Below are 16,698 nucleotides of genomic sequence, written 5' to 3' on the forward strand. Positions count from 1 at the left end.
GGGTCTCGTCCCACAGTTGTGACGTCTCGCATGCCTTCTCAAACTTTGAGCTGTACAACATGGTCCGTGTGGGCGTCCACCTCAGCCCCATCTCCATGGTCTGGATGCTGCCGCGCAAGTTTGACTACAGTGACTTCAGTCAGTGAGAGTCAGCAGGTCCTGCATTACAACCGTTTTTTAAACATGTGTACAGAGAGGCTGCAGGTCCCCGTCTCTGTGTTGCACAACTTTATGTTAAATATGAACATGAGCAGCCTCTCTCTCCTTGTCCTCCTCCAGCCTTCAGTCCTCCTTCGGTCTCGGCCTCTTTGAAAGACGACCAGCTGCTGGTGAAGGTGCAGTTCCCCTGTGCGGCCAACAGGAGGTGCTCTCTGGGGAGGTGTTGTCCCATCTCTGAGCTGATCGACCCGTGGACCACAGTGACTGTCTACAACCAGCTCAATCAATCCGAGTACCAGGTTGATATTCATATTTACAAAGCCAACAACCTGCATATCTAGATGAAAGTCGAGAAGTCTCATTAAGAAAACGAACGCTCAGAAGTGGACGCTGCTGACGTGCTCCAGTAAAACTGTAAAAAAGTGAACCCACTGTAAAATCATGCATATTTGTATAAGCCTGCAATGGGATGCTGCATTATTTTTGGAGCTTCCCTTTAATTTTGGGCTCTAGGGTCCCGCTAAGAAGGGGACCCTAGTATTTCACTTTAATTTGTGCTGTGTGCCATCTTCTTTACTCTTAACCAGTAACACATCTGTTACTGTTTATTTTGATACCAATATTATTAAAATAGACATTGTGGTTGCAGATATACTCCTTTTTTAGTTTGGGTATGCAACTTTACCCAATTAAAGAACAATTAGCTCTGTTTTTAAGAGCATAAAATCTGAATTTAAAACTAGAAAACACAGATTTTGCCATTTAAAATCCCCTTGTTGTTTATTAAAATGTTAAGTTTTTTGTGTGATTATGATGGCATCCTTAAGGTAAATTAAATGCAAAGGTCCCTCTCAATGTCGGTGAATTGCTTCTACATTTTGAGTCTTGAGAAGCCGAGTGCTTTGTGGCCCTGCAGAGCCGTACGGTCTGGACCCAGGAGCCGGTTTCCCATGTGGAGTTCTCCGGTTTGGCTCCAGGTCAGAACTACTGCGCTGTGGCCAACTTCTCCTTCCCGACCTTCTCCATGGCGGCATCCCCGAAATCTGCCCCTCAGTGTGTCGAGACGGTTTCCAAATCAGGTGAGAGGGAAACTGAAGACGAATCCCATTTTAACTTTTGAAGCTTTGAGGACGTTGAATCCCATCATGACCTTTAGCATCTTGAGCGCCATTAAGTTTGAGCACAATTTAACCCCAAGAGGGAAACAAACCAGCACAGAGGACGTGATGGATCACGAAAAAGTATTTTACTGTGCAAAAACAAGGCAATTTCCTCTCCCATTGATGAGTGAAATGTTTCCCAACCTGAAGGACCTGAAGGTCACAGTATAAACCCAGTGGTTGCAAGATATGACATCAATTATATATATTGTTCATCAAATAAACGAGAAGGTGCCAATTATAATGCAACAAAATAATCTATAAAATGAAAGAGGAAACGTGAAAAAGCAATACATTGATTTGACTTCACAGGTCGTGCACATTTTAGATAAATCTTATAAATATTTTTGAAAGGCAAAATGTCCAAGTATCATTTTTAAATAAATACTGTCGTGCTGCAGAGATGTATGACACCCTCTAATATTGCAGACCATATCGTAATTGCAATTATCATAAATCGTTCTGCCCGTACATTTAAAAACTATTGCTGAGTTTCTCACTCTATAAAGGTTCTCAACATCTTCTCCAAGGTGTGAAAGTTTTCCAAAAAGAGTGTTTTGTTTGTTGCAGTAAACACAAGATAATCATTTGCGTTGTCCAGCTCCTCCGATCACAACACACAATATTATACCTCTTTCAGTTTCGTTCGGTGTACTGCCCTCTACTGGCGTTGTTCATGTTCAGCTCAGGCCTTGAATCAGCCATCTTGATGAAGACCATCCCAGAGGCTTTCTGACAATCCTCCCACATGTGTAAACGCCCTAAGCTGTTTAAGTTACTTTATGAGAGAAGGTTTTGCTCGTTGCATAACTACTTAAGCTACGTTCTGCTGGAAAGATATTAAGGGTCGATAATCTACGTCTTACACCAAGAAATCTCACATTTAACAATCGCAACATTTATCCATGACCCTAGAACAATGGGCAATTAATTGATTATGTGCTCTGATTTATTCAATCTTTGCCTTTTTCTTGGTAAATACTGGTTTGTTTTTGGTTAATAATTCAAACTTAATAAAGGGACGATCATGCATTGTGTCAAAGGTTAAGATCCAGTTCAGAGGGCTTTGTGCAAAGGGCTCCGTCTCATTCTGCAGCTTCACTGTTGATTCCTCTTGTTCACCCTGCGTGTGAATCTCTGCAGTGTTGGATGTTTGTTGGGGCAGCGGTTGGCTCGACCTGTACTGTGTTTTCTCCTCAGGGCCGCTGCCTGCGTTGTTTCTGGGAATCGGGCTGACTTCTCTGCTGCTTCTTCCACTTCTCACTGTGTTTCTGAGCAGACCAAGCGACACGGCAGCACCCGAGGAAAATCCACCCAAGATTCCAGTTTGTTTTATTTTCTGTTTTTACTCGTCTCAGAGTTCATTGTTTCAAAATCAACCGCCTGTTATGACACATTTGTCATCTTAATTCTTTCGTTAAGGCGTCCGGTCGGGATCCAGTGTCTGTGCTCCCCCTCCCCTCGGCCCCCATCGACCCGGGAGACATCCACCTGGAATTTGCTGACGACCAAATCTCCGTAGAATCCTCCTCGAACCAAAACCAGACCTCGACACACACCGGTGATCCTCTCCATCAAGACCCCAGCCCAGGGGCAGCGTACTGGGACACCGGAGGGATGAAGCTCGAGCAAAGCCCCAACTCGGGTATCAGCATCCCACTTCTGTTCTGATGAGACTAACGGACTCAAAGACTGAGAGCCAAATTACCATGAGTGTTGCTCTATGAAACTATAAACGTTGGGCAATGACAATTAAGCGGCCCAAATCATTTTGGGGTGTTGAAAGGGGACAGTTGAGTTCCTGGAACTTATTTGGATGCCACTTGGACTCCTCGTCCAATGGAAGGATGTCATATCTCATCCGGCCTGGGAGGCCTTGCGACTCCCCAGGAAGAGTTGGAGGACGGGGCTTGGACTCTCAAATACCAACATCATGTCTGCCTAAAACAATCTAGCAATGGTTTTGTTTCATTCAAAGATATCTGTGGAATTTATCCCACAAACTGCGAATAAACAAAAAGCAATACTTAGTGGTTTTGGGTTGCTGTTAGCTGGACACAACAAGCAAGTTGATGTCTTGAGCGTCAGTCGGCCGCAGTGAAGGTCAAACCCCACGACAGCAAACGCTTACCTTGATGAAATGTCTGTGAGCAAGTTAATGGATGTCTGTACTTGACCTCTGACATTCATTTCTTATTGGCCTCGAATGGCGTCCATTACCAGCAAGATGAAAGGTCCTGACCCGATATTGCGAGCCGCCAGATGACCTCCATCATGTAATTCTGTTCGGTGGTGTCTGCCATCGATGGCTCCCCATTTTAAACGTATAAGCACATTCTTCTGCCTGCTTGTTCGATATGAGTCAGAGTATCGACTGGTGAGCGAGAATCCCCAATGAAGCAGAAATAGTTTATTGTAGTATACATGTCCAAAAGGAGCTGTTTTTCTGTGTATGTACAACTGATTCAGTGAAAAATCTAAATCTGGTTGCGGTTCTTCCCCCGCTGCCTTTTTGTGCCGAGGTCCAGTGACTCTCAATTGGCCCGTCCAAACCATGAGCTTCATGAACAAGAACGCCTGACCCCCCACGTGCCACCCCCACCCGCCCGAGGTGATAACAGAGGACAGTTCTTCTATCGTTCATCGGGCTTTCTGACTCACAGTTGCCCCTTCGGCGCTTCGCCGCCTCTTACCCGTGACCGACACCTCATCCGGCCTCCTGCGTGAAATCGAGCAACATCTTGACATCTCGCTTTTCAGCCTTCTGTTTTGCTGGTGTTGCATTCTTTCCGCAACATTGGGGAGCATTTGGGGGTTTTGGCCCTCCAGCATTGTTTGTTTCCCCTCTCTAACTTCTCCAGAGTCCACAGAGACCTTGGGGGTTATCCAAAGCTCCGTGTACGAGCCAGTGTGTGTGTGTGTGTGGCTTTTATTAATAAGATTAGTGCTTATTTTGCTTGTGGAGAGATTAATGTATGAAGCAAGAAGCTGGCATTTGCAAATGAGCCCCTGACTACACAACAGCGGAGCTGGAACACGGGCGACCCTTTTCTTTTAATTTCTGCTATTTCCGTGTGCGGCTTGTTTCTAGTCGTTATAATTTCAGATAATTTTTGCACTTGAAATGCACCTTTTATAATTAGTGATAGAGAGCAGTAGGTTTTTGCCAAGACTGTTAAAATTGTTATTGGACTACTTCTAATTAAAAACAAGTTTAAAAAAAGTAGTAGTAAAGCTCTAAATTGTCTTTGTTCTATTGAGTATTAAGGTTTTCCTGAGTTTCTTTTCAAGTTCATCTGTGGCTGCTTAGAACACACAAGAGTTACTCCACAAGAGGAACCCACTCGTCAGAATAGAATATATTTTAGGAAATAAATGAATGCGCTCTTCTTTCTATGTCTGGCAGGAAATGCTTAGTCACTCTCTCTGTGACTCACCAAGCCTCTGGAGGTTCGACCCCCAGCGTCGACGGTACGACCGTCCACAGATGGTCAGCAATGCTCAATTTAAGAAGCGCGCCGCGCGCCATGAACGCTGCTTAGCAGCACGACTTTGGGCTTAAATGATGAAAAACACAAACAAATGTCCGGAGCGTTCACTTGTATCAACAGTCTTTATTTGGCCATACACTTCATTCATTCATTTAATAATTAATATACATTATATACACATAAGCAAACAAGGACCGCATGTCCTTGTTCAACCATCTTGCGGGAAAAGGTTGGCAGTGCAATCTTGGCCTTTTTAACAGTGTCATTGGGTTTCTTTCTTTCATACACACACACACACACACACACACACACACACACGGCGTCCGTCGAGTCAAAGCCATACCATCAGTTGCTCCTGCTGCAAAAGTTCGATGCAGTTCAGCCTCTCTGTTCTGCTCATCTGCGCCAGTACTGAATAGTGAGGGGAACAAAGTTTCTTAGATTTAACAGAATAGATAGTGGCTCAATACAATGTGTTTTTACATCATTAAATGACACTGGCTTCAGTATATCTGATGCAGAGGTAAAATCAACAGTTGGAGATGAAATGTGCTTTAAACAGATAAGCCATCAAAGAACATGTTTCACAATTAAACCCACAAAGATAAATAATGTGCGATGGCTTGAGAGCTCCACACAGGAAACACAACCCCAAACAAATGGCGTAAGAAGCTCACGCGACAACGGAAACCGTTTCTAGGAGACACTAGAACGTGATGCAGGAAGGACACGCTTTGCCAGCAAAAAGGTATAATTTGGCTTATTTTCACCACTTGCGTTCAGCCGACTTCAACAACAATCTTGTGCATGTGCATCACTTTATAGTTTTCCCTGGAAACACTTTCCCTTGTCGTTTGTGCTACTTGCAGCAGCTTCTATATTCTCTATTTGCAGCTGTTTTTTCTGAGCACTGTGCATGTGTTGTCAAATTGAGTTCTTCAGTCATTTATGCATATAATAAAACAAGAGAGAAGAAATACACAAGAACATAACAAAATGCAAAGGTGTTGTGAGAAGAAACTTGAGGGCTTGTAAAAGCAAAATAATCTAAAAGAATGAAAATACACTTTCAAACAAGGATTACAATAAATATTTACACGATCATGCCTCATTCAATGTACTCCGTCATAGACTATCTTCTTTTTTTCAGAATTAAGAAGTGACCGACGTGAAGCAGAAAAGCTGTTCCACATAACTGGATCTCTGGATGTAATGGAAAACCGGCCACGCCTAGTTCTGTAGAACTTATGTACAAATATGTTGAAGTGGTTTTCTTAATTTGCTTGTGTTTTGTCAATTTCATGTGTAATTTTAAGTTGCAGTGTGTTGAACTGGACTGAAGATTCCTCCAATTTTGTCATTTGAATGATTGTAAGTAATACAAATTAGCTGAGGTTTGTAAATCTGATTATTCTTTTCAATCTTGTTCGCCTCGCCCATTTATTCACTTCCGGATCAGATGAAATTGTATTCGTGCTACAATTAATGTATGTCCATCAGCCATCACTGACTCGCATATGAGAAACATTTTTAAATGACTTTGTGGTGTCTCAAGATGTAATGGTTCCGCAATAGGGAACTGCATAACGGTGCACCTGCAGGTTTGGACCAGCATACAGAAGCACATGTCGACAGTGTTTTTGTAATAACTCGCTGCCAAAAGAGTAAACAAAGGTCTGCACAGGGAGTAAATATATAAATATGAGTTAATCTAGAGAGGAAACCAACCCGTCTGTCTGCTTGCTAGTTGGTTATCTATCTCTCACCAATTTGGTGGTTGTTGATTTAATCCATCAGTATTTTTTAATACCCCATGGCTAAACATGCAGTGCAGACATGTGTCTATCCCTTCTGGCAGTGAGAGTAAATACACAAACACTGTTGAAATATGCTTCTCTCACGCCAACCGGTCGATCTCTCGCAGCCAGAAGCTCCTCACAGCTAAGAAAAAAACGTCCAAATGTGCGTTGTTTAAGTGAACTGATCACATACTGATAATCTAAATGGTTGCTTTATCGCCTGGAAAATGATCAAAACCTAACCACATTTGTTTTCAATCTCACCAAAGTAATCGCACTTGTAAACGACAATGACTGATTTATGCTAATGTTAAATGGGTACACAATTCATAGTATATTATATAAATATTCAGTGATGCCAGTATAGTCATTACGCTGTGAGTTTACTGTGTGTTTGAGTACCTGAGCAAACTTGTGTATCTGCTCGACCACAGCAGCAAACAGAGCGCCCACGCTCTCATCAATCAGACTCTGCATGTAATGGACGGCCTCCTCGTCCGACAGGTCCAATCTGAACTTGTCCTGCACCTGAAGGAAAAGATTGAGGTCCATTTTAAACATGATTCAAGATGCACCAGTGTAATTACTTGGCTCCATCTAAAGTGCTCTGATAAATGACTCCTCCATCAATCTGGTGTGACCCCCTAAACGTATTCCTTGTCCAGTATTAACAAACATACCTTCTTAACGGTCTTGTCAGGCTCCAAGGCGATATCAGGAATATTGGCATCCACCATGAGAGAGAACAGATTCAGGATCAGGTTGGAGTATCTGAAGAAATGGACGGAAGGAGGACACTTTTACTTTAATAGTTCAATTTATGGGGTAATGTGCTCAGGACCAGAAACACCTTTATTTGCACATACAATACATTTGACTTGTTTTGTTGCATCTAGTGGTGCTAACGGTGCAGACAAAAGTGCGGAGAGAGCCAACAGTGTGTTTTTTTTTCTTGTTTTTTTTTTACATAGATAATAGTTGTTTGCTTCTATATTAATTCTCTAAATGCTGAATATTTCTCCTTTAAACCAAAGGCTGAAATCAAACAAAAAAACTGGTATACAAATCAGGTGGAAACACATAATTCATCACAGCATGCATGTAGTGGACCTTTATTTATTTTTGTCCAATTTCTAGACGCCTACAACTTAAACCAACAAAAAAATATATAAAAAAAAAAGGGTTAAAAACATGACTGTCCTCTCCAAAAAAATAATGTAGTAATTTCTGTTTTCTTGTGTGTCCGGCCCCTCACCTCCTGAGGTGCAGGAAGGCGGTGTAGCACTGCTTCCTGAACTCCTGGTACTGCTCGCTCTGCATGCCTCCCATCCCCTCCACCATCTCTTTGCTCAGCTTCATGGGTGGGGGCAGCGGTTTGGGGTCTCGACCCAGGATATAGCCGAAGTCGATGTGGAAGAGCTTCCCTGAATGAAGAGAGGAGATAATATTCAAAAACTGCTCCATAAAATAGGATAATCATAATAATAAACCAGTATCTGTTTGCCTCACCGGTCTTTGTCAGTAGCAGATTGTCCAAGTGTCTGTCTCCCACTCCGAGGATGTATGTTATGACACAGTACCCAGCTGGAAGGATGCAGGGAGAGAGGGTTAGACTGTTTTCTGCAGGTAGAGCATACCAACAGATCCAACATGGCCCAGTTAGCTCTGACTCACCGCAGCTCTTGACGTAGGTGTCCATCACCTCCGAGCTGATGCCGTAGGGTCCCTTTTCACTCGGGGCGTGCTTCCTGAAGAAGCTCTGTGGAAATAAAACAAGGTGAACAAAAGGACAGATTACGTCGTTAGTCATCTTATTTGGATCGTTTCTACGCCTCTGCTCACCTGGATGTTGCCTTCAGTAGCCAGGACTTCAGCAACAGGAACAGACTGAACAAACTGCATAAAACCTGGAAAAAGAATATAATTACTTTTAGTTAGAGCAGTAATAAAACCAATTTGATGTTTTTACCAAATATTTAGCACATTAACTTGTATTTATTGTGTTTATATGGGAGTGATGAGTGACGACTTCTCACCGTGCTTGGTGCTGGTGGCCAATACTTTGTAAGGCGTCAACTTCAGGTCCAAATTCTCTTTCCTCAACAGCTAGAAGCCAACAAATTATATATATTTTACAACATTACACAAAAAGCTCTGCTAATTAAGAAGATGTTTACAGCAGAAAAGAAACTCCAAAGAGATACATCACTAAGTGGCAGGTGGTCGAATCAAATCAAACAAGAACCACCACCGATTCCCCTTAATAAACCAGTTTAAGAGCAATCTTACTTTGTCCATGAGCGAGATGATCTGAAGGATGAGCTGATCCTGCCTCAGATCGTCTCCATGTTTGAAAATAACGGGGTACATGGCTCCATCCTCAGCCTTGAAGATCAGCTTCGCTGGCATCAGAGCGCTCTGCCACAAACACACAGAGGGGAAAAGATCAAGAACAATTTGCAGAACGGATGATAAAGAGATTTGTGAGGATGAAAGCTACTCTTTCTGTACCTTGAAGAGCGTGGCTGTCTCGGGGACGATGCCTCTGATCCTGATCTGGGGCTCCAGAGGAAGAGGAATCGGCTCGATCTCTGAAAGATTCACCTTCTCGTTGTCAGCCAGCAGAGCCTGCAGCCTCTCCGTCTGCAGACACACGGGGACGCTGCTGTTAACACGACTCACAACACTATATTGTAAAGGTTTAGCAAGGCTTTGCATGCGTAGGTATTCCGTTGTTACCTTCTTCTTGCGATTTCCGCTCTCCCTTTGCACGGCTTTCATCAGCTGCACCAGTCGGTCTACGAACGTCTGCTGGGAAGCCAACAGCGACCGCATCACCCTCACGCTCTTATCGCCCTAGAGGGAAAGGGAATTAAAAAAAAATAGATAGTATGAGTTGTACCTAAACGGATATTGATGCAGACATGTGTTAAAGATAAAAGTCTGACATTTTGATAACTTTGTATTCTATATCCATATAATTTGCTGACCTTGAGTAAAGCCTGACTGAACCTCCTCATGACGTTCAGGTACATCTCGTGTGTCTTAGGATCTCTCTGCTGGGTGTCCTGATCCTCACACTCCACGATCACATACCTGAAGAAGAAACACGCACACAGATGAATAGAAACACAAGGACATTTTTAGAAATAATAAACTAAGCGGATTTGAACTGCTACTCACCAATACAAATAGTTGGCAAGTGTGGAGTTCTTGCAAGCACGGGAGATGAGAAATGTGCACAAGTCTTGCTACAAAGAGATCCAGACACAAGAAGACGTCAATGCCAGGCTGAAACTAAAATATTATATATCCTCCCCCCTTTATTGGACTTTTTTGGCACAATACTGTGTTTTTGACTCCCTATTGCTTCAAAAACTGGTGGTTGTCCATGTGCCATGTGCGGATTTTCAGGTTCAAACTGCATCACCTAACGGATAGTTTCTTTCCTGCTCTACTTTTCTCTTCAGTGACATTTTGACTTCCTTACCTCTTGACTCTCGCTGTCTGCAACTTCCTTGCCTTTCTGCGTGGCAGTGGAAGGGCCAGATGTGCCAGGCAGGACCTGGGAACTACAGAAAGTGTGAAAAGAAACAATCAACAGTCGGAGACAATGGAAACGAAAACTTTAAGGGTACTTTTACGCAAACTGATGAGATGGTGTGTGTTCAGTAACGACTGTCAGAGCTCCGCCTCCAGATTCTGGCCGGAACGCCACAGAGTCACGCCAGTAAAATCATAATACCCTAAGAGTTCATTACAGCCTCTGAAAAGAAAATAATCAAATTCTGCAATGTCGAAACTACTGGGATAAATTTAGATCTAGGCCGTAAAAACAAAACAGGAAAAAAAAAAATCCCTTGGAGGTCCACCAAACGTTTTGCTTCTCAGTGTAATATTTTACACAACAACAGAACCGCCACATGTGTCTTGCTTCTGTCAAAGCTGCTCGCAGTGCTGACTTATTTATGATCCACAGACGGAGGAGCTGATACTACTTTTCATCCAAGTACTGACCTGTCCATTGTCGACTCATCTGAAAGTCCCTGGCTGTCTTTCTTGCTGCCTGGCTCCAGGCCGCCCACAATATCACTGAAGTTCTCGTACTTGAGCGCCTGGACCAGCTGGAGGAGATACATCAGTAGGTCCTAGCGAAAGAGGAGACGGAGAGTTTATTCACAAAGTACTTCACATTTGGCATTCAAAGCTCAGGTTTAAACAAAATCATTAAACACGTGTTCATTTAAAAAGGTAAATTCGATGTTCAGAGCATTGATATAGAAGCAAACAACTATGTTGAGAGGCCTGAGAGGCTTTGGCCATGTTGAGAGCCATGTAGAGGCAATCCCTCAATCATAACTATGCATAAGTATACTTTGGAAAACAAACTTTGGTATAAAGCTTTGTCTCAAGAGACTTAAACGTTGTATACACACAGAGAGTCATCATCATCATCCACCCACACAGGTGTATATACACTCCTACGCCTACCTCGTCATCTGCCTGCTGCAGGCGTGCCACAGCGTAGCGTCTAACAGTCGGGTTGGTGAACTGGGAGGACAGCAGCTCCAGGGAGTCCTCCACATCCATCGGCCTCCACTTCCCCAGCAGCTCCAGAGCCTGCTTGGCCTCCTGGGGCAGATCCCAGTTGACACACTTGAGGAACTTTGTGAGGGCCTGTAGAGGAGGAAGAGGAGGAGGAGGCATTGAACAGGAAAGAGAAGAGGATTGAGACTTCAGCAGACTTGGTTATAGTGGAGCAGAATATAAGAAACACACCCACCTTCTCCTGTGTGGTGAGGTAGTATCTGAACTTCCACACCAGGTCCTGCTCTTCAGAGCTCAGCTGCTTGGTGGGGGGGTAGCTCACAATGATCTGGTGGTGCATACAAACAAATACATTTCAGTCATTTATAAAGCAGACATAGAAAATAATTATCTAGGGATTACAAGCAATAAGAAGAATGTGACGTAAGCGGACATTTTAACTTGTTTATTAAATGAATGACATCTGGGATCATCTTTTAAAAAGAAAGGTAATGGAGGCACTTTGACTTGCAAGGAAAAGAAGACGGCTGCATATGAATTATCTATATCTGTGTACGAGTTACAGTCAAAGCGTCGGTAAAATTCCCAGGAATTCAAAGCCAGAGCTTCATTCAATTCATACGTTCATTCAATGTAACCACCAGGGATACTGCTGGAGTACTCATTGGTTGATTTAATAACTGTCGTTTCCCGACTTTTCAAGAACTTAATGTGAATTCTTCTGTTATTTGATAGGAGTAGATGTATTCAACATTTGGCTAGCACCTTTACAGAGGCGCTATTATGATAATACTATTTCTATTAATAATACTATTTCTATTTATGCCGTTTCTACTATTCTTAAGTCTATATTTTATGTCTGTACTATTGTGAAGCACTGTGTGACATCGGCTCCTGAAAAATATACATAAATAGACTTGCTAACTTTCTACTGTTGGATTCAATTACAAAAGGACATTATATAAAACTAGAGACTGCGTGTTGCTTACATTAAGCTGGTCGCGTGTGGCAGCGTTGGGCTTCAGGTCGTGATCCGAGGGCCCACTGCGGAGGCTACGAGCCAGTTTGTGATGCTTGCTCTCAACCAGGTTCTCCTGTAGGAAGAACATGAATTGGAAAATACTGCATGTATAGATATAAATACACTATAATTTAAGCATGCTAAATTATTGTTTTATTTGTACATGAAATTCACATTGTGCTAAATTATTTATTATGTACATTATCAACAATATCAAAGCAATCGTAAATGCATTTTTTCCACAGTTTAAGTGGGTTTATATATATATATATATATATATATATATATATATATATATATATATATATATATATATATATATATATATATATATATATATATATATATATATATGTGTGTGTGTGTCTCTCACCATCCCCATCTGTGGGTCAGGAACTTTGACGATGTCGCAGCTGGTAGGAACAGATGATGCATCGTCTCCATCCTAAATGGGGACAGAGTGAGATACACCAATCAGCTGGCACTTTAAAATACACATTGTTGATACATATGCATGTAAATGTGAAAAAATACCTTTTCATAGTAGACAATACTGTATTCCTTGTCATTTGTTTTGACACGGGGGAACTCCACCATGAGGTACATGAAGTTCGAGCTGCGTTTCTCACTCTGCAGAAACACACATGAAGACATTTAAATTCAACTCAAAAGACAACAGTTGGTAAAAGACAACTGTGAAAACATTTGTGCATGACACACGCATCTTTTAGGCCACTACTGAAATAGCCGCTGCATTCCTCCCACATCAGCAGACAACGCCAGTTGAGACTTGTCTGTACTTTGCAAGTCAAAATGATAATTATCGACGTCATGGAGATCGGTTTCATGATTGCATGTAGAACTATGCAATCATGTTTAGATCATATTACAAGACAAAGAGTCCACAGCAATGCTAGCAGCTCAGTTGTGCTTCTAACTTAATGCTAACATTAGCATGTTAAGCTGGTATAACATTCACCATGTTTAGAATTTTAGTAAAGACTAGAGTACTGATGGTAATGTCATGAGTTTGGACCTGATGGTGGTGCTAGATGAAAGTTGAGGGTTAGCCAAACAGATCAAATTTAATGGCAATCCAGAGAAGACATTCCACACACAAAGATGATCAACCATATGGTGGCGCTAGAGGAAAGGTCAGGGAGAGTCCTGAAGATTCCTCCTCTAGGCACTATTCAAGTTATCCATCAAGTAGCTGTTGAGATACTTCAGCTTGGAGCAACATTTACTTTTCCACTTGGGAAACAAAAAACTGCCGTTTTGAAACACAATCCAGCTAAACCCACTCACCTCGTTGATCATCTCAATCTCTCTGAAGGTCAGACGGTCCAGCCAGTCAACCTTCACCATGTGGCCCTGTCGATGGGCCTTCGTCAGCTGGATGGAGAGAGAGAAAGCGAGAAAGGAGGAGGAAGAAAGAGGGGACGGTAATGAGGAAAAGGTCTACCAAAAATACCAAAAAATAAAGAGTTTGAGGTTTCAGCAGAACGGGTCACAGCATGGTGGCTGATGTGAAAACAGCGCAACCAATCATGCACAGATCCAGTGGCAGCAGCCAATCCAGCACCTCCGGACACACACACTCTGCAGCCAATCCACTCATCCCTCAGTGTGGGTGTCGGGAATGTGAGCACATATTTGGCCATGAACAGAAAGCCCACAACTCAGCTGGTTAGAATTAGTACTCACTCTTAAAAACAACATATGAACTGGTAGCAGCCGAGAAAAAACATTGGATGTGATTAAGTCAACTGCACAAAAATCCAATCAGATGACGTTAAAATGAAATGAAATCCCTGTCGCTTTCCACTAAATATTCCAAAAAAGTTGCAACAAGTTGACAAACTTGTTTGTGTGTCCACATAAACATGCACACACTTACACAAAATATACTGACAGATGGCAACAGCAGAAAACCTCTAAATGAATGTGTGTGATGCTCTCAAGAATGCAGCCGTACACCTTGACAGACAAGTGTTCACGCCAAAATCTGGGTCAAAGTGTATTTGTAAATGCACTAAATGGGTTTCTACAACACACAGGTTTCCCACCCAGAGCAATGCAAAGAGTTCAGGGATTTAACAGATGAAGGAAGGATGTTTAAATCCGTAATGTAAACTTCCCAGACAGAGTCTGGATTGTCCTCACGAGGTAATCCTAATTGAAGGATACGAGTGATTTGCAAATACATTTGGACCAAGGCCTTCTTCACACACATACACAGTCTGCATTGCCAACACTAACTCCTCCACTTTTACTCACATCACTGAGTACCTGCAGGTCAGGGCCCTGGAACAGATGATGGTATAGACACCACTTTGTATCTGTGGGGTTCTCTCCTTTACGTACACACAATGTTTCTTGTTCACGCTCCATCATCATATATCTTTCCCTTAATATCCCTTTCAGTCATTAAGTCACACATGCACAACATCCTGTCCTCCCCAATCCTTAACCCGGTTCTCCTGTCCACCCACATAGAGTATTGTACCTTGGCGAGCCTCCCCATCTGGTCCTCTGTCAGGCTGCTGCTGGTGCGTCCTGGTGTGGTGGTCGGCTCTCCTCCATCCCCCTCCACACCCGGCCAAACCTTCAGGTCATGCATCCCTTGTCGGAACATACTAGAAGAAAACAGGAGGGGGTGTTTTACTTTCCACATATCTGTGTTTTTTGGCTGTTGTTTTAGCTGTGATCAAAGCTGATCGTTCAACCTGGTAGTAAAACACATAACTTTATAACATTGTATCAGTAACAAACAACAAGCAGCAGTGAGAGTTTAGACTCACCCGTATTTGCCAAACAAGGTGACAGTGGTTCCTCCAACGGGAACGGCTCTGCCGGGCCCATAGACGTCCCACACTGTGAGAGCAACCTGGGCACTTTGGGGAAGGTCTGGGTACTTGACTGGCAGCCGCAGCCACTCGTTCCAGCTGCGCAGGACAGCAGGAGAGAGGATAGAGAGGGTAGGAAGAAGGAGATAAGGGTCTGAGGAACTGAAATGTAACTCCAGGAAAATTATTTGTATCTTTTCAGCGCTGAAGATGGTAAACATAAATAGGGCACAATGAGGGAGGTCGGTTTTGATGGCAACAATATTCTAATAAACATTGCAGAGAAGTTTTTTTTGAAGGATAACTGTTTAATTTGATGTCACAAAGAGTCACAAAGAAAGAGAAGGTTAATGCTCACTTCCAACGCGTGCTGAAGGCTTTGTACGAGGTGCGAACTGGCAGGGCGAGAGGTTTCCCTTCAGCAAACACCTGGCAGGTGACGTAGAGGTCCGAGCAGTTCTCCTGGTAGAGGCCAGAGAACCGCAGCATCGGGTCTTCGAGCAGGCCTTTGTAGCTCTTCTGCTCTCGTTTCCCCTCTAGACTTCCTCTGGAAGAGCAGAAACAAGAACGAGTAGGGCGGGGAGGAAGGAGAGAAACACACATGTTTTTAAGGGTGATGTTTTTAAGGGTGCTCCAACTAGCTCCTTTGCAAACAAGTCAAAATCTGGGAACTTTTTCCTTGGAAGGTTTGCGTTTTCCCTTAAACATGAACTTATTATAATTGTCTGTTCATAGACTCATGATTAATTGTACTGTTTCATTACAAGGTCAGACTACATCTCCAAACTACTTTAATACATCCTTTTGGGATTTGTAATGATGAATGTGACATTTACTTAAGTTAACTGTTTGATTTGATAAACAGTCATGGTTTAAAGTCAGGAAACACTTGTAAATAGACAGTGGCTTTCCAACACACACACACACACACACACACACACACACACACACACACACACACACACACACACACACACACACACACACACACAACCATAGCAAGCATCCTGTCAAGTCACAAGACAGATTAGTCACACATCAAGTACTAAACTTACATCTTAAGTTGAACGTTGATATCCAGGTCACAACTGTAAACATAGTTGAATTTATCAGTGTCCATCTTCCGACGGGGAGACACTAAACTTGAACCAGAAACCTGACGGCTTCAACATGAAATCCCGGTCGGTTATACGAGACTTTGCGAGCAGTTGTGTTTTGCGACAAGGCCTCGGCTCGAAAACACTCCCCGGAACCCCGTTTAAACCGTTGCTCACGCGCACAGTTACGTTATCAGTCCGGACACGGGTTTAAAAAGATAACTTTGAGTACCTGTGTTCACGGGAAGGACATTATTTTAACGGCTGTCTCGCCGGGCATGATTTGGATATTTTTGATAGCTACAGTACAACAACAGAGCAGCAGCCAAAATCTACCGTTAAGGCTAAAGTAGTCAACTCTCGATGCAGTAGGATTGATAAGACTGGGCAGCGAATTATCGTATCGGAGTTTGATTCGTCGAGTCTGATTGGAGCAAGACGGAAGTAGAAAGGGGCGTGGTTTATAATAGCATGCCTATTAAAGGCACAGTGCACCCAAGAGTGTAAAAGTTGATAAAGCATTATTTTGACGTGATCGTGGTCCTGAGCCACATAAATAAACAAAATAAAAAAT

General features: G+C 42.8%; 1 protein-coding gene across 1 annotated transcript; it reads right to left on the minus strand.

Moving 5' to 3' along the window:
- Positions 1–4,924: 4,924 nt before the first annotated feature.
- pik3c3 (phosphatidylinositol 3-kinase, catalytic subunit type 3) lies at positions 4,925–16,147 on the minus strand (the record flags this gene model as incomplete). Its single annotated transcript, XM_079216053.1, has 25 exons — positions 4,925–5,221; positions 7,012–7,137; positions 7,290–7,380; positions 7,865–8,033; positions 8,119–8,193; positions 8,284–8,368; positions 8,452–8,516; positions 8,646–8,715; positions 8,899–9,027; positions 9,121–9,252; positions 9,349–9,465; positions 9,600–9,705; positions 9,793–9,860; positions 10,100–10,181; positions 10,627–10,757; positions 11,101–11,286; positions 11,393–11,485; positions 12,147–12,251; positions 12,552–12,623; positions 12,713–12,808; positions 13,487–13,573; positions 14,688–14,817; positions 14,983–15,126; positions 15,386–15,574; positions 16,083–16,147. 25 exons carry the CDS (start codon positions 16,145–16,147, stop codon positions 5,207–5,209), a joined length of 2,628 nt encoding a protein of 875 aa, XP_079072179.1. The 3' UTR covers positions 4,925–5,206.
- Between the last annotated feature and the right edge of the window lie 551 nt (positions 16,148–16,698).

Source organism: Taurulus bubalis, assembly GCF_910589615.1.
Source record: "Taurulus bubalis genome assembly, chromosome: 3".
Lineage (NCBI taxonomy): Eukaryota > Metazoa > Chordata > Actinopteri > Perciformes > Cottidae > Taurulus > Taurulus bubalis.